This window comes from Rhamphochromis longiceps, linkage group LG18 (genome assembly GCF_057381845.1).
Source record: "Rhamphochromis longiceps isolate RC_006_pf linkage group LG18, R_longiceps_female_GT1.1, whole genome shotgun sequence".
Classification (NCBI taxonomy): domain Eukaryota; kingdom Metazoa; phylum Chordata; class Actinopteri; order Cichliformes; family Cichlidae; genus Rhamphochromis; species Rhamphochromis longiceps.
In genome coordinates, this window is record NC_140574.1 from 15,093,255 (window position 1) to 15,118,025 (window position 24,771).

The 24,771-nt window shown below is 39.0% G+C and overlaps 1 protein-coding gene across 1 annotated transcript in view; it reads right to left on the reverse strand.

The window, feature by feature from the left end:
• The window catches only part of b4galt2 (UDP-Gal:betaGlcNAc beta 1,4- galactosyltransferase, polypeptide 2), a 228,147-nt gene that overhangs the window by 38,660 nt on the left and 164,716 nt on the right, over positions 1–24,771 (reverse strand). Inside the window, exons 5-6 of the mRNA XM_085388585.1 lie at positions 18,566–18,753; positions 5,788–5,910 (exon numbers count right to left, since the gene is read on the reverse strand). Coding sequence (XP_085244711.1) covers positions 5,788–5,910; positions 18,566–18,753 — 311 coding nt within the window. The remainder of the gene's footprint in view (positions 1–5,787; positions 5,911–18,565; positions 18,754–24,771) is intronic.

Genomic DNA, 24,771 nt, shown 5'->3' on the forward strand with positions numbered 1-24,771 from the left:
TAGAACAATAAAACTGTTGTAAAATCTTTTTCTGCCAACATAAAAGAAAAAACAAGGAATAAAGTTGCCTTTTAAATATCTATATTTATTTTTGAAACTTCAGAGCCCCTGTACTATCTGCCAGAATCGATTGGTCAGTAGGCAGGGATTTCATACCTGTTGATCTAATCTGGAAGCTAACCTAATCCAGAACAGCTTTGGTTCATAGTACAAGTTACTATGGCGTTATACCATGAAATATACAATAGTACTGTTAACCCTGAAGTTACCTGGATAAGATGAAATCCTGCTTCATACTACAGGCTTCTGGTTTAAACTGTTTGCTCAGGTCTCAGAACTGAACCATGCAGGCCTGTGTTTTCACTACTACTACTACTAATTACCACCTTATTCCATTTTGTGTGCACTTTTATTCTGAAACTGAAAAACAATGTAAAGGTAAAGAAATGTCTTTGCTGTACCTTTGCTTCCTCTTTTAACAAGCCATGCCTGACTTTCCTTTTATCCCGACAGCTGATAAGACATGCCCAGGCCGTGCATCCATCTGACAGGCTAACACACCACCGCACACTTGACCTTTGGGTGGTGCATGTGCAAAAGGGTGGGTGCTGCTCAGTGCTCATAAAGCCACATTGTCATCATTGATAAACCTCCCAAATCTCAGCCTGAGGAAGATTCAATGTGATCATACTTAATAAATGCAAATAGTTGACACTGAGCTAGACACTATCCATAATCACTGCTGACATTTCTGCACTCTTCTATGAATGATGGGGTTTTATTTTATGGTTTATGTATGATCTGTAGCACTTGTTGCCAGTGCGTGAAAGTGGAGATGCTCCTGCATTGTGCCCTTGCTTTGTACTCTGAATGCAGCAGCAAGATGCTGTTAAAGTTTGTGCAAATGGCAACTGCTGTGAAAGTGAGAGCAGAGCCACATTTCTGAGGTTAAGATGCAGCTGTGTTTCGAGCTGAATGGTATCATTACCATCCTGACATGCTGATGTTTGGCAGCCAGTACTTAATATTTATACATAAACTTTATGGTAATGCCAAAACCTTTGTAAAGTACAATACAAATGAAACTTTTGATCTTATGATTTCACAAAATGAAATAAGGAAGTAACCCAAGTTATTACAATTCATCTTGTGGGTACTCCAAATGTGTGAATCAAATGTCAAGACAATCGATTGAACAGTGTTTGAGCCAATTCACACGAATCCACAAATGTCAACCTCATGGTGGAACCAGAGGAAAGGTCAGGGGATCACCAATGCCAGCAGGAAACTTACATTTCCATCTGTTAATATGATATATTTTAGTGTGGATCAACTAGCTGGACTGACAGGGACAACTAAGGTCTTGCTAAAAAACAAGATCTTTCATAATAAAAGCTGAAGAAGAAACTTGTTACTTGGTTTAAAAAAAGCCTCAGCTATGTGCACACGCAGCAATATCCACACTCCATAGTCTTTCAATAGCTTGTCCAAATGCGTTTTCAGGGATTTTTCAGGGCTTCAGCCTACTCTGTGAAAAGCTCTAAAACAAGCCAGCCCTGAAAAGTGAAGGTGGATGGTGGGAGGAGATGTGAGCCTTCAAATGAAGCACTACCCAGCCTTCAGGCTCAGCTGTATTTGCTTTTTTCTGCATAAGTTTCTTCAAGTATTTATTATATACTATTATACCAAATATGAGTATAATTTCAAATATTATTTTTATTATTAAGTATTATTATTATTTATAATTATTGAGTTTGAGGCTTTTTACAGTACCTCTCATGATTTACAGAGTAAAAGTGTGAGGAACCAGATGCAGAAAACAAGTGAGCTATTTATTAAGGCTGATTAAATGTCTTAACAAAAAACTAAACAAGGAGTAAGGAATACGGGGAACACACAACAGGAACAAGCAGGAAACGTACAAGTTGACTAGACAGAATAACAACAAAGAACAAAAGTAAACTTAGGGTTTAAATATAAAGGAAGGAGAAACGTGTGGGGAACCAAACACAGCTGACACTAATCAAGGATCACAAGACAAGGGAAGTAAAAAGAAACAAGACACAGAAGATAACAGCTACCAAAATAAAACAGGAAGCAATAAGGTAAAGGTTAGAGTCTAATAATTCTAATTAAAACTCAAACCACAAACAGAAACTAGATTGCAAAAGGTAGCAAAAAAAGACTAAAGACCAAACTGAGAAAATAATCATAAAGAAATCAACCAGGAACTATCTGCTACATAAACACAGTGAATCCAAATATAATACAAACATTTAAAACTCCAGCAAAAAAACCAAAACAAAACATGTCGTCCCTGACAGCAGTTTGGAATGAATAAAAATGCAGAATAAATACAGAAAAAGGTCAGTGAGAACTCTTTTTCTATAATTTTTTTAGCACAACACTGTATGAATCGACCCCTCCAGCTACTGTATGTTTATTGGACAGCACTGTTGGAGTTTCCTCCGCAGCTGAAAAGTAAACTACAACACACTGTGGAAACACAGATAAAATGTAAAATACATGCAGAGTAATACTTATAGAGCCTTCTCAGTCAAATCTCAGTGGGACTATCTTATCTAAAGGATAAAATCCTGCCTCAAGTTTATATTATTTCTAAAGGCATTAAACATTAAACACTTAGCCAGTCAGTATTACTTCATTCAACTCACTCGCTGTTCTGATGTTGCAGTGTGATGTAAAGATGCACAAACTCCATTTTGTCACTGAACTGGCAAAAAGACAAAAAGTCTAATTTGGGATTGTGTTTCTGGTCATCTGATGAATATACAGTCGATATTTTGTGCCCCTATAAAGAGACATTTCACCCCATAATCAAATTACCATATTTTTCATCTGGTCTGTAGTGCTCTTTATCGATCTACTGTAGACTGCTCCTGGTGTGACTTGCCAAGTTTTGTAGATAGTGGCTGTAGAGATGTCTTCTCTTTACTATAATGGAACCTGATGGCATTTGCCTTCTGCTGGTCAAAGTGCCCCACAAATACATTAGGAAAACTCAGCAGCTATGCCTCGTTCCAGAAATCATGACCCAGTAATTCAACTACGAAAACCTTGGTGTGTTTCATAGTTTTTTCACTCTATTCTCCCAACAAAAAGAAGTATACACATAGCTAATACTGCCGGTTAAGTGAGGAGGGGATTATATCAAGAGGCTAAAAAGTTATTGGACAAACTAACACAATTTTAAATTTCGGGATTTATTTTAATACTTGGATGAAACTCATTTGTAGTCGATGACTGCCTAAAGTCCATGGACCCTTGAGATGCTCCATCGCCTTGCTGCAAACAATCTGCGGACTTTGACAATGACACTTGCACCTCTTTAACATGAAATAAACCCACCTAAACCTACCAGTTTATCAGTCAACTGCTAAATTCTCTTTATAATAGGGGACTGTGTGTGAAAATGTCTGTAATTCCTGCACAGTTGATTACACTTTTTTGTAAAACTCCTTGAATTAAAGCTGAAAGTCTGCAATTCACTCGCATCTTGTTATGATTTAATTTAAAATTCTCTGTCTTGCTCAGAAACAACTTACTGTCATCATCCTGTCATACATGTCATAAGAAACTGCTCACAAGTTTAGATTATGTAGAGCAATCTGGTCAGGATTTATGGAAAGACACTGCTGCTCATTTTGTGTCTGCATGCATCATCTTTGCTCTTTTTCTTTGACTTTTTGAGCTGATAGGCATTTAATGCCATTATATTTGTGACAATGCAGACATTTATAGAGTGAATATCTCCAAAACGGAGCAACTCACATTATAGCAAATAGCATTACGGGTCAGAGAAACAAAATCTAAATTGAATTTTTGGGAGAAATACCCCTTTAACACCCTCTTTGGTCTCCATAAGCTCCCAAGAAAAATAAGTGGGGCTTTAACTGCTATAAGTTCTACATTATTCACCACATCTACTTCAGCTTTCTGAACTTATTACAGACCTGACTCTGCCGAATTGGCAGCAGCTGTCTACAGTTTTATCTGGATGGAGTGCATCCATATGGTACACAACATGTTTGGTCTAAGAAGTTAAAGTAATATCCTAAAAGAGGCTACAGGCTGTAAAGTAGAGCCAAGCCAACACTGGTATCTTCGGGCAAGTGCAGATGCCAGCTCTGATATAGATTTCTTTGTCAGTAATAAATTCAGACTGATATATCAGCCAGTATTCTTTGTGTACAAACACTGTATTTCACTAACAAGTAAGCAACTTAATATGAGGATTCCTTGTATTTGGCATGCCTTAAGTAAAGCAAATATTATTATTTTGCATTTTTTATTCTGGTTTGGTGGAAAATGTTGCTGTGGAGCTGGCAACTTAAGTATTTTAGTGTAAGAGCAAGTGTCTGTGTCTGAAAGTTTTCTTTTCCTAACTGGCAGTTTAATGATATATGCACAGCACTTCACTTCACATTTCATAGCAGCCAAAATAGCTCAGCTGGAGTGCAGAAATTATTTCCAGAAAAATCTGCAGCATCCAATTGTAAAGTTGAGCTATCTTCCGTTAAAGTCAGTACTTTAACTTTTGGTGCATAATTATAGACCTATACACACAACCGTTCAGTGAAGCACACATTGATCTCTTTTATCACATCCAGCCAGATGCTGACAAACAGCTGTAATCTTCTAATACTGTGTTGGCTGACACAGTCCATCCTCACAAACCACTATTCTCAACTGCTCTATTTTCAGTTTTCTTATAATGCTATTACTCCAAGAGGACAAAGATAAGCTTCGCATTGTGAGCGTGACAGCGGGACACAGAGAAAGACAGAGAGGAAAAACAAAAGAAGAAGAAGAGGAGGAGATGCAATAGAGATGAAGGTGGCATCGTGTCTGTGGAGGAGCATCCTGCTGTGAGTATACAACCCTGTGTGTTTATAATTATACTCTCTGAATGCGAATGCATCTGTTTATGGGACTGCAATATATTCTTTTGGAGTTAATCTGCCATCTCATATGTTCATTTCAGCTGTTAAGAAACATGAAACTGACATTTTGGGTTTGTTTGTGTGACTGATGGAGCTAATCTGTGCTACGAGAGAAGATGTCAGGGAGAGATAGAAGTCCTGTGTTTAGTTAGCTTCATTATTTCTATGGCATATCATTATGCATTGCGTTTAGCTGTTATGATTCTTTACCAACCACAGACAGATGAGGGTTCATTGCTGTAGCTGTCATTTGTTAATAGTCTGATCATCACTTCACCGGGTAATCAAACAAAGTTCAGTGCAAACAACCTCCCGAGCAGACGATAAATTCAGCTAATAGTCCCGTCTTAAGTCATCTTTCTGTCGAGCTGTCAAACGAATATTCTTCTCCCAGATTTGATTTCAGCCAACATCCACAGAAATGTCATTAGTGAACTTCAGCTAGTCATTAAAAGCTGACTGAAGTGCTTCAAAAGGTTAATTTATTTGCTAATCAGACTCCCTCTCCTGAATAATTATAATAAATCACCTCTTCCATGAAGAGCTTCAACGTCACTTGCATTCGCGATACTTGACTGTGCCACTACCGTCTCCAGGAGTGGCATAAATAATACATATTCAACACATAAAAGACGTGAATGTGCGGTGCAGTTTGAGTGTAAACCTGACAGTAGACTCTGTCCTCTACTCATGAATAAAAATAATTTAATGTAGTTTGGGTTTTATAAATTGCCTTCCTTTGCAGAAAAGTTCCATTATCGAGGATAACCACACATTTTAACAGCGAGAAAATCGCAGGCAGAGCTCAGCCGTCCACACATACCTGTTGTAAATGTCGTCGTCTTCTCCTCCCCAGCCCCAGTACTCGTTCGGGAAGCCGTTGATCTTCAGAAACTGTTTTTTACTGAGACCCGAAACACCTCCAAAGTAACCTGCGTAGGGCAGCCTGCACGACGAGAGGAAGGGAGGAGATGGCACAGATGAGACAAGAATATACTTTTACATTTTAGAGGCTGCACATGCATATTTGAAATGCATATATTACGTCGATTAAATTACATAAACAAACAAGAGCTGTCAGAAAGACTGGCGGTGGCTAAATGTTACGTTCAGCTTCAAAGGGCTGCATTTTGACAAAGTTCACTGCGCCGCTTTATGGCACGAAGATCGTTTGTGAGAAAAAACAAAAAAGTGTAATACGAGCTCAAGATCTCAGTGACTTAAACAGCTGTGTGTACGTGCATGTTCTCAGTGCTGTTAATTTCAGTGGGCTGACAGCGAGTCCTGGGCGGCATGAATACATGATAATGTGATGCATTAAGAGGAGTTTTCAAACGCTGCTTAAGAGACACGCAATTTACATTTGAATAAAATCTTTTCAGTTTGTTTCAGGCTATGAGATCTTTTCTTACCGTGTCTTGTCTTAGATGGTCTCTAAGTGGATAATTTAATGGGAGTCTTTTTACAGTAAGTGGATAATCCGCATCCGTATATAATCCACTCAGGCAACATGAAATGACCGAATGTAAAGACGGGTGAGAATATACTTGCAAATAAAGACCTCTACAGCTTCTTTAATGGCGATTCTAGCTATAATGCTAGTTATAGCTTTAGAGGCACCGGTCACTTTATTAGGTACACCTGTGCAGGTGTACATGGGAGCAACTCAATGCATGGATGGTCAAGACAGACAGAACCTGCTGAAGTTCTGAGAATGGGGGGAAGAAAGGTCATTTAAGTGACTTAGAACGTGGCGTGCTGGTTGGTGGAAAACAGGCCGCTCCGGGTATTTCAGAAACTGCTGGTCTACTGGGAGTTTCCCACACAACAATCTCTAGTGTTAGCAGACAATGGTTTGAAAAAGAGAAAACGTCCAGTGAGCAGCAGGTCTCTGGGTGAAAATGCCTTATTGATTTCAGAAGAGCATGGCCCGATTGGCTACAGCAGCAAAAGACTGGGTCTCACCAAAATTGGACAACAGAGGATTGTACAAATGTTGCGTGGTCTGTTGAGGCTCAGTTTCTGCTGCTACATTCAGATGGTGGAGTCAGAGGCAGGTCTAAAACACATAAACCTATAGATCCATCTGAATTGTATCAATGGTTCAATGGTGGTGTAATGGTGTGTGGATATTTTCTTGGCACACTTTGGATTTCTAAAGGTTAATGTATTATATATATCAACTGAGCATCGCCACGGCCCACCTGAGTGTTGTTGCTGACAATTTTCATCCCTTTATGACCACAGTGTACCCATCTTCTTCAAATAATTTTTTGAATTTTAATGGTCGCAAAACGGAAGCAATTTTATATGGCCCGCATCGTTCTACTGATTCTCCAGATGTTGATTTTGGTGATTTGACCTCTCATCTGAAAAGTTCAGTCACTAATCTTGGTGTTAAACTTGATTCTGCGCTTACTTTTGAAGGTCATGTAAGTGGGGTGGTAAAATCAGCTTTTTATCACCTCAGACGCCTGTCGAAGGTTAAGCCTTTCCTTTCCAAACCCAATTTGGAAACTCTTATTCATGCTTTTATCACCTCACGTCTGGACTATTGTAATTCCCTTTTAATAGGGGTCGGGTCGGGCACCTTGTCACGCCTGCAGTTAGTGCAAAACGCGGCGGCGCGATTTTTAACCAGTAGTAGGAAATTCGATCACATCACTCCGGTTCTGGCTTCCTTGCATTGGCTTCCCATTGATTTTAGGGTTCGTTTTAAGGTCCTTTTATTGGTTTTTAAATCTTTAAATGGTCTGGCTCCTGTGTACTTAACTGACTTGCTGAAGCCACATGTTCCTCCTCGCTCGCTCCGTTCAGCTGAGCAGCTGCTGCTGTCGGTCCCTAAGTCGCGGCTGAAATGCAGAGGAGACCGTGCCTTTTCAATTGCGGCTCCGATGCTCTGGAATAACCTTCCCCTCCAAATTAGACAAGCGTCATCAGTGCAGGTCTTTAAGTCCAGATTGAAAACCTATTTTTATTCCCTGGCTTTTAACTCTGTAGGAAACTGACACCTTATTTATTTTATTGTTTGTAATGATTTTATGGTATTTTTAATTTGGTTGTTGTTTTGATCTGTGTTGTTCAGCACTTTGGTCTGCCTGGTGTGTTCTTAAAGTGCTATACAAATAAACGATGATGATGATGATGATGATGATGATGATCTTCTGATGTCTGCTTCTGGCAACATAGCATGCCATGGCTGTAAAGTTCAAATCATCTCAATTACCCCTTGCTGAATTCATGCCTCGAAGAATTTAAGCATATTATATATATATATATATATATATATATATATATATATATATATATATATATAATTGTTGAATGTGTCATTGTGTTTCTTAAATTTGTAAACTCTGATCAATCTATAGGATCAAGACATTCCTTTGTCTCTGACCACCTCTCCAGCCACTCTGTGCTGGGGGAGGTTTTATTGCAGATACATCCTATCTGGAAGGCATGTTTTTTGTGTTGTAAGCTTCCTGCTTTTATGACCCTTTTGGTCAGCAGGAGGTCACACAAACGCACCCCCATGACACACACACATTCTCACATGCATACACATACACACACACACACGTTCCTGCTCATGCATACAGGTGCTTACACATACACACACATAGTGTAACTAAGGGGGGTTTTATGGAGGGAGGTGCTTGTGCTGTGATGTGTATTGTAACAGTTTGTCAATATATAGCTGTGAGGAAAGCTGCTCTTTTAAGGATTTGGGGCTGGAGTCAGGTGAGGAGCGTGAGCTCCAAGAGCTGGTTCTGACCCAAAACTTCCCTCGTTAGCGAGTGACAAGCCGGTTGAAGATGTTCTGTCTTGTTTTCCGCTCTTCATGAGGAATAAGTCTCTAAACTAGCGGGGCTTGTGGCAACACAGACCCAACAGGAGCCAAGCAGGGTTTTATTTTTCCTCAAAAGACATGAGAACAGTCCAACGGACATTGGTTGGAAATGTCATGACAGGAGCCTGGAGTCTAACCAAAGGGCAGTGTGTGTGTGTGTGTGTGTGTGTGTGTGTGTGTGTGTGTGTGTGTGTGTGTGTGTATTCTACAGTGTTGTACAATTTTTGACAGCTCCCTGTTGAAAGATGACAAGTGAAAACTAATGAGACCGTATGTTTCAACACAAGCTGTCCCAGCAACAATATGGTCAGGTGTGTGTGTGCTTAAAAAGGACACATGCTGAGGGAAAAGAAAAAGAAAAGCAAAAACTTCAGAGTGAGCGAGAGCCGAACTGCATGTTTTGTTTGGGGGAGTGAAGTTTTTATTAAATCTTCCTACAAAGACAACAAAACTCTGGGGACAGTTCTGCCAATTCTTTTTTAAATTACACTGAACCGACAACTTCACACGATACCATCAGCAGACTCCAGTCGGTATGGCTTCCCTACTTCCATCATAATCACTCATCTTATTTCCAGTCCATACGCTCCCCTTCCTCTTCCATACCTCACCCTGTAGTGGCTCTCATCACTTCTGCTTTGGAATCTCCTACTTTGATCTTTACACATAATCGCTTGTTGCCAACACAGCATTTTCTGTTCAGCTCCTCACTGACCGTGGCGACAAAGGTACGACTTTGGCGTATGCTGACACCCATAAACGGTAGCAGCTGTCACCCCAGAAGAAAAACACCAGCTGATCGTGTCGGGCCCGGTCGGTCGCACAGTGCTGCTGGTTGTGTTAGCATTAGCAAGCCTAATGAGTGCCGACGGGAAAATGACATTGTAAATGAACGAGATTAATTCCTCTTCAGTGGCAGTAAACACAACATGTCTGCGTACCAATGACTCTGGGACTGTGACATGAAAACATGCAGAAACACACATCAGTAATCAGAGCTCAGTCAAGGCGATTCTCTCAAAAGGCCATAAATGTTTTTCTAATTACTTCAAAAACTCCCGACTCCTTTCCTGACCTGAGCTTCTTCTGGCTCTGATCCGCAGCACTCGGGCTTTCTACATTACACTGAGAGGCAAGCAGTCAGTCTCCTGAATCCTTATACAACATATCCATGAAGCCAAGTTCATTATAAACTAGTCTTTTAATACTCTGGGAGAAGTGGTTTAAGCAAAGTTCAAAATGAAAAATTGTAGATTAAAGTTTCTGAAAGTTTTCTCATCACGCAAAAACCCATTCATACATTTTCTCAACCACTTCAGGTTAAAAGGGTACAAAAGCCTATTTCAGCTCTCGTAGGATAAAAGATGGTAGCTTGTCCAGTGTGTACCCCATTTCAGGCTAAAGCAGACAGAAAGACAACAGTTCATGCTCATATACACATCTACAGCCAATTTAGAGCCACCAATTAACTGAGCATGCATGTCTTTACACTGTGGGAGCAGTAATCCCACACAAAACATGCAACTCCGTACAGAGAAGGGGTCAACCGTCCAATGAATTCAAACCCAGGATCCCCTTGTTGTGCTGTGTACCACTGTGCATCCGAGTTCATTATTCAGTAATTACTAATTAATGTTAGGGAGAAATATTAAAGTTGTAAAACTAATGTTCAAATAGCTTGAATGTGTGAAGTTGTCATGAAATAAGTGTGCTAATAAACCTTCAGGATTAGATCAGCGCATTTAAATAAACAAGCATAATTGTAGTTTATTTGAATATACTGGACCACATTCACAATGTTCCCATCCACAAAAAAAGGTTTGTGAGGTTTTCCATATTTCTGCATAAATATAAACTAAAACGTCATCCAATGAGGGGAAACCAAGAACAACTAAAATTTAAATAAATAAATATTTTATTGGATGAAGTCAGTAGACCCAATATTGCTCATCTGTGTGGGGGAAACTATGTAAACTTTGGAATCGGCATTAATTTGGAAAGGCAATCAGATGCTTGTGAAATACAGATCTATTATGACGCCTGAGCCTGAATGGTGCAAATGAGGCCACCTAAAAAGAGCTGTTAATCAGAGGTGGGACCAAGTCATTGTTTTGCAAGTCTCAAGTAAGTCTCAAGTCTTTATCCTCAAGTCTCAAGTCAAGTCTCAAGTAATGTCAGGCAAGTCAGAGTCGAGTCTCAAGTCACTGGTGTAAAAGTCCGAGTCAAGTCACAAGTCTGAAATTTTGAATTTCAAGTCCTTTCGAGTCTTTAAAAAAAAAACGAAAAAAAGCATGTTGCAGTTATGCTAAATGTAAATATTAGACCATGTAATTTTTAAATCTGTGTTTTTCTCAACACATGACAAAATAGCGAACTTAGAAAATATACACAAATTGTGAAATTGCACCTCTTTAAAATGCAGCTCAATTAAACCTAGCTCCAAGAATAATTTTCACCGACAGTTCTGAGATAAGCTGCATGTCATTCTTGGATGCGGTTGTAGGACCGGCTTTAAAATCGCATGACAAAAATATCATACATATTAAAAAAAACTGCATCACCAACGTAGCCTGGACAACATTTGCTAGTTAGATGAAGTCAGCTATCTCATCGTAGCATATTTATATGCATATTTATAATCATACGGTTCTTGGAGTGAGTGCATACACTCGTGAAGTTTAGTAACTTCCGGTCACTGCAACAAGCCCAGGTACAGTTTACCGACGGATGGGTGCAGGACCTTGAAATGCACCGTGTAGAACGAAAGACCATCGTACGTATCATAAGTTTACCAGTCTCACAAATCGTCGTCATAAATACACATTCGTTAACCGTTTATTAATAGGACCTTTGAGCTCAACGGTAATTAATTAGCAGTGGAAATAATTTCTGGTAGCATCACAGAAATGCAGCAGTGACAATAATATTGTATGTTGTAATCGCACTGGGCAATTAGTGATACAAAAAACCTGTTTTATCCTGTGAATAAAAGTATATATTTTTGTCAATGTACCATAATAACAGAAGCGAAACGCAATATTGTGTCAGGACAATTCACTATTTATGCACAATAAATAAAGGAGCATAGCGCGACAATTTCTGTTCAGCGCCAGACTTGCTTGTAACCTATATCACCAATTATGTTAAGAAAAATGACGCATTAACTACAACAGCAGACTGACCTTTGTGGAAATGCTTGGAGCAGACTAACCTGTGAGCTGGAGTGTTCTGGGACGTTATATTTGATCTTTGAATGGCTGCAATCCAGGCCACCCGTCGCGTCTTTGTTACTTCGGAAACATGGCTCGAACAATTTCTCTTCAACGACGTAATCCGATAACAACCGATCTCTTTACCCGTCGGCTTCCCGTGGCTGTCATGCGACCGGCTATTGCAGTTAATAATACAACGGCTTCTTGACATTTTTGTGTTTCTTTTTATCGCTGTGTGACTGATTTCAATTGAAAGGCTGTGTGCGCTAGTACCTCTTGCCACGAGTTCCCAGAATCCTTTGCGGTTTTACCCCTGAATGACGTCACATTTTCAATCTCTATATAATATGCATGTTAAATTTTATATTTGGGGTAAAATATCAAGTCTTTTCAAGTAAACCGGTTCAAGTCCAATTCAAGTCCCAAGTCATTGGTGTAAAAGTCCAAGTCAAGTCACAAGTCTTAGAACATTTTTTCAAGTCAAGTCTAAAGTCATAAAATTAATGACTCGAGTCTGACTCGAGTCCAAGTCATGTGACTCGAGTCCACACCTCTGCTGTTAATGCTCAGGAACCTGGGAAAGTTTACAAAACTATCTAAAAGGTGTTTGGAATCCACCGATCTACAATCAGACAAACGTTTTGTAAATGAATGAATCTGAAAAACCCGACACAGGAGGGTCAACCAACAAAGACCCCACAGGCAAGGTGTATAATAATAATCTGCAATGTCACTAAGGAACCCAGGGTAATTTCTAAGTAATTAAAGGGCTGTCTTACAATTCATGAGTCCACCAGCTTTAAAAATGAAGAGCTAAACGAGAAAGCCACTGCTCATCAAAGGGAAATTAATTAGAAATTAATTTGGAATTATAACAGCAGTTAATTTCAAGAGATAGTGAAGTGACATCCCACATTTCATGTGATGAAACGGCACCTGTGTCACGGTCCAGGGTTTTTGGAGTTTTTATTAAATATATTCTGTTTGATTCCTTGTAAGCTTATTTCTTATAATGTATCTCGTTGTTTTCCTTAGCATTTACCTCTAGTGCTTAGCAGTGGCGTGTCTAGAAAATTTTTGTTGGGGGGGCCAGGTAGGGGCACAGATTTGGAGAAGGGTGGCAGATGTAATTGGCAGATAATGTTTAAAACAAATTCTACCAACCATTAACCATAATTCAATAACCCTATAAACCTAATAACCGAATGCGCTTTTAACTCTTATTAGAATGAGATTTTAACCACTACGGTGCAAAGTTTTTAGATACTGCGTTGATAAAGTACAAGAGATACAATCAGTGCTTTGTCAGTGTTTACTCAGCATTCAAGGACAGCAATATTTGCATAGTATTTTTACTGCCATGTAGTGCACATATGTTTTGGGCAAAAACAGTTTTTAATATTAAAATATGAACATTTGTAACAAACAATTGACAAATTAGCCAATGCCAATGCAAAACTTTATCTGCCTGTTAAAAAAAGAAGATAATCTTCTCACAAACTGGTGATTTTGAAACAGGAAAAAAGTGGAGAAACAACTGAAAAGACTAACATTTGAATAAAACCTGAAAGCAAGTAAATACTTTCTATGCTGCCTTATGGTAAACATCTATACATTTTACGTCAGATAAAAACTTTGGTTGTAAGATTCAGATAATTATTTAATAAAAGCTAGATATTTTAAATGAGAATAAGAAAGAAAAGTATTTCTTTGTGCCCATCTTTCCCTGTTAATGCCCTACATGGACCCCTGGCAAAACTTTGCTAGATCCACCCCTGCACAGTTACCAGCTGTCAGCTGCCTAAAAAAGGATCCTGGTGTTATTTGTCTCTCAGAAACAGTTCATAACTTCCCTTCAACTCATTCATGTCACCTAAAAGGTAAACCTGTTTCTCCATCACTGTTCAGCTCTGATGATTCAGTAAGGACATCTCCTGGTTTCATCTTCATGTTTCCCTCTCACCACATATCCAAACCGACATCATGACCAGCAGCTTTACAGCTGTGGCTCCAGCAAACATCAGCTGATAGAAATTAATATTAAATAAATTCTAACAACAGCTGATCAAGCTTAAACGTGCTGCTGTTGTTTAGCGCGACATCCGCTGGTTTCCTCTTTCTGGCAAAGTGGGCGATAAATAAACAAGAGAGAAAAAACGATCAGCTGATCATTGATCAGTTTCATGATTGAAGTAGAAACGGGAGAGGCAGGGGAGAGAATGAGAGAAGAGGCAGCTGTGCAGCGTAACGACAGAATAACTCCAGCTTTGTGTCTTTTTCCATTATAGCTGAAGTTCGGGACAAACTGTGTCTCTTCTCAGCTCAATACGAAACGCGTAATATTTTCTCTGATTGAGGGACCATTCCATTTTTTTAAGGAGCCGTTGGCAACTCTACTAACTAACCTTATGAATAAAATAAAGTTCACTATCAGTAACATCATAGCACCCACCCAGCTGTATAAAAACTCCGTCAAACTGGCTAGAATGTAGTACGAGTTATTGCAACTGACAGTAAAAAGTCAGCAACATGAAAATAAACTCCACCTAAACTTGGTTTATATCTGACCCAGATAGACTGCAGGTCATAACTTCTTACCTGAAGTTCAGTTCACCTGACACTCGGACTGGCGGCTGCTTCGGGTCTCTCCTCCTGCCTCCCCTTCCCTCATCCACCTCTGTGGAAGCCCCGTCATAGCCACCACCAAACAACGAGTTATTTCTACACATCGACCTGCATCTGGCCAATCCACCACCTCTCATTGTTCATGCCATTACAAAAAAAAAATAAAAAATAAGTCATCGGGCATATGCCCGGTATGCCCGATGGCCAGTCCAGCTATGTTAACCTGCAACCAAATCTGCAGCTCCATACAGCAATGTTACGACTTGGATTATATCTTATAACTCATAACTCTTATGTTAGCTCCCCTCTGTAGCATACTGTCTGAAATATTCCACGGCTGCAATAATTCTTTAAGTGTTATTTTTTCCTTGGTATTCTAATTTCACCGAAGTTTACTAAACTCAACAAACTTAATATTACTTACCGGGACATTTATTCTGTCCTCATTTTCTTTCACCGAAAAATTGTTTCCTGCAGTGCCGTCTTTCGTGCTTGGCTCTCCTACCTTTGTGATGCGCATAGTGCAGAAGCGATGCTGCATTCACTTACACTCGGATATCTGAGCTTCACCGTGAAAACATAATCGGACATTTGATATTTGATTGAATTTTATTGTTTTGCCTTTGGGGTGGCACCTGGGGTGGCCAGTCTGGTTGGGGGGGTGGCCTGTGCCCCCCCAGGCCACCCCGCTGGACACGCCATTGGTGCTTAGCTGCCCTTGCTATTTGTAGTTGAGTTTAGCCGTTCCTCAGGTTTTTATTTTCTTTTATTCACTAGCATTTACGGTTTCTTATTTCTAGGTATTGATTGTTCCAGTATTTCCCTGTATCGTGTGCAACCAGTTCCCATTAGGCTTTGAGTCTTGGTTACAGTCTGTCTTCTATGAACTCTTGTTCCCTGTCTTGTGTCAAGTTTTCTATATTCTGTGTTTTCAGTTATTCCCTTTCTGTAAGTTATTTCTCTCTTATATTTAGTTTTACTTCTTTGTCTTGTTTAGAGACAAGAAAGTTTCAGCTGTGTCTCATCATCACTGCCTGTGTCCCCTGATTACCTCATGTCTGTATTTCAGGCCTCAGTTCATGGTTGTGTTATACTGTGTATTTGTTTTTGTAGTCTGTTCCTGTCTGGCAACCTTAGTTATTCCTTGAATACCTTGTGTTCTGTATTTCTTTTGGACTTTGTTTGCGTCTGTTTCTGAATTTACTGTTTTGCATTTAATCAACCTTAATAAAGGCTTGCAGTTTTGATCCGATATAAAAAGCACAGGGTCACATAAAAGTGTTATACATACTTTTAAATTTGTTAAATCAGGTTCTCTTTTTCTACCTAAAGAATTTAGTGAAACTCTGATATGTCAGGTCATGTTATGTAGAAATATGAAAAAGCTTAAAGAACCTCTGAACCTTTTTCTTGAAGCTCTAGCACATAATTTGTGCAATACTTTTGAAAAAGTCAGAGTTATGAAATGGACTTCAAGGTGACACACTCTGCTCAGAGAGCTGTTTGGTGTTTTGAGGTGCTAAGGTAATGGAGTAGCACTTAATGTGACCTGACTTTCACTGTTAGTGTTTTTACCATTTCCACCATTTATCAGAAACGTCTGCTCCTTTTACATTTTGAAATGACTGAAGTTGCCTTCATAAAACGACAGGGCCAAAATACTGAAAGGTACTCACTTTAAAAATGTGCTCAAAAGTCACTGGAGTCTGCTGCATTTTTTTCTTGCACAGCTTAGAAGTTTATGAACTTTTTACATGCTTAAATTTGAAGTACTGAACAAATGAGTTGATAGGCTGATTCAGACCACGCTGACCTTGGAATCAGTTTTCTTCAACAATCTCATTTTAACATAAGTAATTAACCACAATCAATTCTCTGACCTTCCAGTCACTCTCACCTCCAGGCTGTCCTTTCACTGTATGCCCTTTTCTTTATTTCAGAGGAGCCAAAAAAACCTGATGAAACCATTTTAAGTCTTTACTGATTAATTGCTATTAAGAAATGTAAGCTTCAGCCCTTCTTACCACCTGCATTGTATTTGTTGCCAGATAGCATTAGCTTATTGAGCACTATATCAGGGACCTGCAGGAGCCCCTGAGGGTTTTCAGTAGGATAACTCTTGTGGACTGACAGCTTTTGGATGGCCAGGTCACATCACTGGCCATATTTAGAGTATTCATCAATACTTCCAGTGCTTTTAGATAATTGAGGGTAGGTGTGGTGTCATTATGCAAAAAGATGCTTAGACAGGACCCAGCCATTCAGGGCTCTGGACCTCTTTGGGTTATCCTGCATTAGAAATTAGAGACGTAGAGCCCAATGAAACACATCGGTTGGATTATTCAGTAATTCTAACTGAGCAAGTGACCTGTCCTAGGTTTACCTGCGTTCTGCCTTATGACAGCTGACTCCAGTCCCCCCAAAACACAAAGGCCCTAGTCACACAGGCCTACAGACTTGTTTGCACCCCTGTTAACCTTTGATAACTATGGTAAATGTATGTTCTCCAACTGGTTAGCAAGTAGTTGCTACAGATTGCTGGCAGTTTTTGGGAGCTGATTGCATTGGTTGCAAGCAGCCTACAATAGTTTCCAGGAGTTTGCACACTATTTTTAAGTGCCCTTTCTCACTGTCCCTCTTCCTCTTTGTTTTTCTTTTCCTTCATATTTCTTTCTCCCTTTCCTATCCCCCAGCCATGTAGGAAGGAGTTTGCATGGAAGACACCAACTTATCCGCAAACACTTGTCAACTATTCTACATATGATAGTGAAACTTGTGCAATGCACTTTTTCAGAGTATTTGCCTTCAAAGTAAAACTTACATATTCTGAAATGTGTTAGTTTGAAGGTGAACTCTTTCTTTTTCTCCTTTGTGTCTCCTTTAAATATTACCTTTTTTATCTGAAAGGTTTTTTTGTTGGTTTCAATGCGAGTCTGTTGTGTCTCCATTTCCCTGAAAACCTTATGTGCATAAATAGCCATGTCTTTCCTCCAAGTCTTTGCCACAGAGTCTGTTAAACTTCCCATGTGTCCTCACTCTTTGACTTCCTGGGCTTATTTGAGTTAGCTGAGTTTTTTTTGTTGGGACTATGTTGTTGTCTTGGAGTCTGCATTTGGGTCCTCATCCTACAATACCTGATGATTGTTTTATCTCTGCATTATCATAAAGTTCTATAAGATACCGATTAGATTTTATACACTGAATGATAATCATTGATAATTTCCTTATTTTATGTAACAGAAACACCAAAAACCAAAAATATTAATTGTGTGATTAGACAAGAGCAGTCTAAGCAAAAAATCTATACCCCAATAAGTTTGGAATTGAGACTAAATTATTAATTTATCACGAGGAAAATATTTTCCTAAAATCTAACAATTGTTTAGCACATATATTTTGTTTATTATGACTCAATTAAAAGTAACGATTGCAAATAAGACAGCAGCAATGAAACAGTAATAACATTTGATAATAGGCTCATCCAGCTAATTCAGTTTGCACAAAGGCTTCACAGTTACCAAAGGTCTCTTCACTTGCTGTAGTCCAAACTCATTAGTTACACTCTGAAACATGTGCTCTTGTTAGTACGAACTGATCAAACTTGGCAGCAGTGAACTGTGGTGAGTTTTCATACTAATTAAGGCTGCAGACAAGGGATTCAAAGTATAATGAGATTTACTCAAATTAAAGACTGTTCTTTCACGATTGTCTGTCAGAACAAAGGCTGTAGGGGAAATTCAGTTAGGCAGGAACTAGCAGATTTAAATTCAATGTATTTACAGCATAGAAGAATGATGTACAACAATAATTGGAGTTGGCAAGACATGTATAGAGTCCACCAGACAAATAAAACCATGTGTGGGCTGTCAGTGTTTCAGACAAACGAGTGGTGAAACTGGATCTCATTCCATCACCTGAAGCCAAACTTGTCCATGGCGATGGCAAAATGTCTCGGCTGGTCGTAGCAGTGGTAGAGGTTGCGGTCGTCCATCGGGATCAGGTCAACGTCACTGAAGATGAAGCAGTCATATTCTGCATCCTTCAAAGCCTCCGTATAACCAACGTTCAACAACTTAGCGCGGTTGAAAGTGTCCTCGCCCAACTGCAAGACACACAAAGGAGAATTTGACATCAAGACACAAACCTAAAAACTTTGAGCACGTAAGAATACAAAGATATGCGATGTCAGGAAAACAGGCAGTGAATTTCTGATCAAATGTACATTATTAAAATGCCCGTGTCATAGAAATGAGAAACAAAAAGAAGACCGTATATAAAATAAGACATTTTCATTTTTCTTCAGTATTATAAAACAATATTAAAGTGGGAGTAGAGTAGAGCCCCTGAAGTTATAAATCTGGTCTTTCACATGTTATACGAATGAAAACAACATCTGAATGTACAACTGCTACAGGCACTTTTATCATAAACAAAGAGAGAATGAGTCAGGCTGTAGCAAATGAGGTCAGACTCAAATCAAAGGTGTTTTTCTTCTATTAATCCACTATGACCTGATGTGTTTATTGACCCCAAGGAAAGATAATTTGCCTGAACCAGCGAAACGCATCTGCGATAAAAGATAAACTCCATTTATTTATATATATATATATCTCGATAGATAGATATATCTCGATAGATAGAGAGATAGATAGATAGATAGATAGATATATTTTTGTAATGTCTGCTGCACTTGGGTGAAATTGATTCAAGCTATGTGTGAATGTGTATATGAAGTAATAATGTTTTTACTGTTGATAAATCCAACAGTAAAAAAGTGTAGAAAGTGGAAGACATAGTTCACGACAAAAAGCGAGCTTTAATAACTGATCTCCAAAAACAAAGCCCAAAGATGTAAGGAGCAGAAGTAACCCAAAAGTCTGGGACAAAAGGGACTTTACAGAAAAGAATATAAACTGGAACAAGACAGGAAGTAACATTGCCACAAACCAGGGCTTTTTATAGTCAAGTGATGACCGGGGAAGACAATGAGACGGGGGAGGAAGTGAAGTTCAAAACAACACACAAGAGAAAACTGGCAACATATGTATCAAAATGCAGTACTGTGCAAAAGTCCCGAGTCATTCCATTCTTTATATTTTGCTTCCAAGGAGCCATATATGTTGTTTTAAACTGGTCTTGTGCAACAGTTTTCCAGGTTTTCTGAGGCACTTTTAAAGTTATTTTTAACATTTTTCCTTAGACATCGGTTGCTTTTTCACTCTCATGCATATTTGTTCACATTTCTTTAGCTGGATTTATGAAAAAATGCCAAATACAATGGTTTGACAAACATGAAATAATATTTTTGTACCAGAAAGTTTATTTTTAACTATTAGCCAAAAACCTGGAATATCTCTACATGGTGTTCAGTGTGTCCTTCAAACAGTTTGAGGACACTGGAAAAGGGGAGGACAAAGGACAAAGTGACAGCCCAAAAAGCTATTTGCAGGAAACTAATTATCTGAAAGTCATGTCTTTAGGAAAAAGGAAAAATCTAGCAAAAACCTGACACAATACTTCAGAGATAAATCTGACCATTCAGTTGATCAATCAACTACTTTTTTTGTGCAACTTTTCCTGATTTCTTAACACTTTCTGAAAGTTTCTTTTCCTTTCATCAAAACATGTAACGCTGAGAGCATCACTAAACATCAATATTTAGTGTCTGCAGTGTTAGTCTGAATTTAATGCTACAAACAGAATGAAGTGATGTGTTCGCTGACCTTAAGAGACCCTGCTGCTGCAGTGAAGTGCATTTATTTTTCAGACATCCATGGCCCAGGTTCTACACTTTGGCTAAGATAAATTCTTACCCAGCAGCATGCCGGCGTGAGTTAGTTGAGGTTAGTATATATGACAGTTCAATAGTGTAGAGGGTACTGTATATCTCTCTCAGCAGAACCCTTCTGCAACAGCTTGGTAAAGTCCAAGCCCTTGTCTAGCAGCAGGGAGGTCAGCAAGCAAGAAGAGAAGTTACTGCAACCTGAGACTGTTTGACACTTTGGCAGTCCATCAACCTCGAGAATGCTTTGAATTTATTTATTTATTTTCTTTTGCAGCTTTCATGAGAACTACAGTGAAGAAGAAGAGTCAAGGAGTGGAGACAGAAATGTGCCATCAAAAAGGGGAAATATAAATCCAAACCATTTGTTTTGTCAGTAACTGGTGTACGAGACCGAGTCATAAAGATGGTTCCCCCTCGGGAAACCTTTACCTTACACTCTGTTTACAACTAGTACATATATTTTAGAGCAAATTGCCTCGAGCCCTTTTTTTCTTAAGAGGAGCAAGTACAGCCTTTACTGCAACAATTACATCTCTAGTTGGGTCAGCAACTTCATCTGCCATAAGTGCAAAAACCTGATACGGGCAGGAAGCAAAAGATCCAATATAATTTCTGAGAGAGACAGAGGGATGAGATAAAATTAACCTTATGCCCTAGAAATTACAACCATATATCAAAAAACTGTTTCCTAATTATGGCTTAGTGACAAATATCACTGCCTGAATTTTGTGGCTCTAAACTGGAGGATTTTCTCTCCTAAGGCTGGTGTCTATTATCTGGGCCAACAGATAAGCAATTTGAAGATGCTAAAGAGATGGGCTATGCCTGTAATAGCAATTTTGGCATTAACTAGAAAAAGCAATGACTGTAACAGACACACCTATAAAATAAGTAATTCGCTTTAGCTAAACACATTATAGCAACAAGTTGACAAAAATAAGAAAATTCTATTTTTAAATTAAAATGTGAGACTTTTAAAGAAGCCTTATGCAAAGTCTCCAAGATGTGACAAGAATATCAATTTATATTAATGAGACTCCACATTCATGTCATAAAAAGGCCTTCCAATTTTGGATTAATGCCCAAGTGTACACAAAGTAGCAGAAAAATAAAAAAGTGTTACAAATCTGCTGGAGTCACGCAATACTTGGTCAAAAGAGAAAACCACCCACTTTTGACAGCAAGGTGAATCTTTGAGATGATTAATGTATCTGCTGTCTGTCCAAACTTCTGATCAGTTTTCAATTTTTTTGTCGTTCTTGTCTCTATGCCGGTGCATTATCTGTTCGAACCGAACGTGAATCAAGTACAAAGCGTAATCCCCGTGGTAAGCCCACTAATACCTGAGATTTGAAAGCATAATCCGTCTGTGCAGGTAACACACAAAAAAAATCTATTGTCACAAATCCACCGGGGCTCCAAGTATCAGCTAAAATGGGCTTCTGCCTGTTTTTGAACAACAGTGGGTTTATTAGGTCGGAACCATATCGTATGAGGTCAGAAGAGCAAAATACAACCCAGGACCAAACAGCAGACAGATCAGAGGCTGGTGATGAAGGGGGAAAGAGTGGAAACAAGAATACAGATGATAATACAACAGTTTGTGTGCTCTGTGTAACTGTTGTGCATTTTTTCCAAGTACTGATTTCACTAATAGTATGAGAGCTAGCTGAAAAATTACAACCAACCACACCCTGTATAGAAAATAATATTAGGCCACACTAATCCCACTACCACAGGTGTATAAAATGAAGCACCTGGCCACATGGTCTGCCTTAACAAACATTAGTGAAAGAGCGGGTCAATCTAAAGAGCTCACTGAGTCCCACCATTGTGACAAGTTAGTTTGTGAAATTTCTTCCCACTTGGATTTCTAAGTGGAATTATTACAAAGCGGAAGCATTTAAGAACCACAGCAACTCAACTATGAAGCAGCAGACTGTGTGAAGTTACAGAGCCTCGTTGAGTTCCAAACCTCCTCTGAAAAAAGCAATTTCTCCCCATAGACCAACACTGGCAGAAGACATCTGCAACTCCAAACGATATAATAAAAGTGTGACTCTTTTGTTCATTAATTTTAAAATCACAAGTGTCTGCAAATATCTCTCAGAGCTATGTAAGAAAAATGCAGTTCTGCATAAAAACAGGGCGCTATTTTGTCCCAATTCCTTGTCTTGGCTTTGAGGGGAAAAACTTCACTTAGTGCAGTCGCACATGCCTCGAGCCTTTATACTTGGTTGCTGACACATACACAGACAGCTGGAGACCTGATGGCCGAGTAGTCATTCCTGTCATACTTGAAATCGCCTTGATGTCAGCTGCCTGGGCGCATGCATAGCTGGTGCATTGCAATGTAAATTTCCCACTGAGAAGGCACGCACAGAGTCCACGCTGACTGTCTAAGGGGGCAAACATTTTCCCCTTTATTGATGCTGGTAACTTTTCCGTCTGTAGCCCATGGCAGTAACGCTGTATGGATTTTGATTGATTAATAGTTTCTCATAAACCTTGTGGAGTTTTATCAGAAGTTTACATTTTAAATTTATTTCTCAATTTGTAACCACAGTCGACACAATTTGACATCCTTAAGTTAAAGCATAGAAAACCATAGACAAGATAGATAAATCAAAACAGTTTTTTCATGTTAATGCAGAAGTTTCAAAATGTTCTTTTCTTCTTTGGGTCCTAGCTGGCAGCTGGTCCAGGTGGTCGACTGTGGTGTACTGTAGGTCCGCAGGATGTCAAGCTCTCTAAGTGACATTCTTCAAAGACTTTCGATCAGTGGCATTGGTTGTAGCTTGCTCGAGATCAAATTGTTGGCCCTTTAAGTTGTCCCCAGTCTGTTTGGTCCATGTTTTCTTTGGCATTTTTGTTTGACGTGCCAATGAGCACGCTGTAATTAGTGTGGTAGTTGACCTGGTGCACAAACCATTGAAGTTGACGTTGATGTATTTGGTCACTGCCAGTTGGTTGCTGCTGGCAACAGTCTCCAGTGATTTTGTTTCCCATGTGATCACTTATAGAAACTCCAAGGACTTGTCGTAGACAATGCATTTAGAACACCTCAAACTTGTCAATGTCTTGGTTTCAGAGCCGTAGGGGAAGATGGGCAGGATCAGTGTTTGGAAGAGATGAAAGTAGGTGTTTTAAAATTTAAAAAAACGGATTAATTATTTCCCAAAGTTTAGGAAATTTTGGACATTTGCTAGTTCTTTGCATGCTTGTCACGTATCATGATACATGCCATGTTTTGTTTCATACCGTGGTTTTGTTTTTTTTGCTTGTTTTAATTAAGTTTTTCTGTCTCTCTCAAATTATATGCTTCTGCTAAAATTTAAGAAACGCATTCTCCCTTTTTTGTGCTGGAACCTGCAATTTTCTTAAAATGTAACCACCGGTATTTTTTTCTAGGAGACTACATGAGATTCAAACAGAGGTGCAAAAGAACACAAAGAGCTGTCAGGCATTGTTGTGTTTTTCCCAGCAGATCAGCTCATATATCTTTACAAAAAGTCCACCCCTCTTTGTGTGCTCCTAACCTCATTAAGCATTATTGCGGTCACTGTTTATTATTTTCATTAAGACATCTGTGTGGGAAACTCCCATCAACGCCGCTTTATGGTGCTCTATGTCTTCCCTAATCACTTCATGCCATAAGCAAGTTTGCAGAAGGATGTAAATAAGTAAAACTGACATATGTTACAGTGGACAGGGCACTTAAGCATTGCAGGTAAACAGAGGCAGTGGGATTGATAGGTGCAGATTTTACATGTCTGAAGTAAGAACAGATACCTAGAAGGTGTATTTTATTGCATATATTCAAAATTTAAAAAATGGTTAGACAACATATGAAGAAAGATGCTGCAGATTCTCCTTCTGCTCCATTTTTGGGCTTTTATTGTTTCTTGTTTTTGTTTTGTTTTTTTGTCTTGATGCTGTATTTTCCTCTACTGCTGGCCTTATTTTCATGTTTTCTCTTCAGGCTATTGTTTTCTGACCAAAACCTGTCTTTTTTTCTAACGCAGAATGCACTGGAAAGGACTGTTCAGCCACAATTTGCCTACAGTGGCCCACAGGGGACAGCGAAACCATTCATGTGTGAATATTTGACAAATCAACAAATTACAGGGTGAAATGCAGAAAGGGTACTCCAATTTAGCGGAGAGCAATTTTTGGCTTCTCATTTGCAAATTCATAGGCATCTTTTAACTTTCAAGGACATTTCTGCTCCATTAATTTTTGATCAGGCTCTACATAATACAGTGTGCATATGCATGCGGGCATGCAGCCTCAGCCTTGTGTAAATGAGTTTACTGACAAGTGTGACAAGTATGT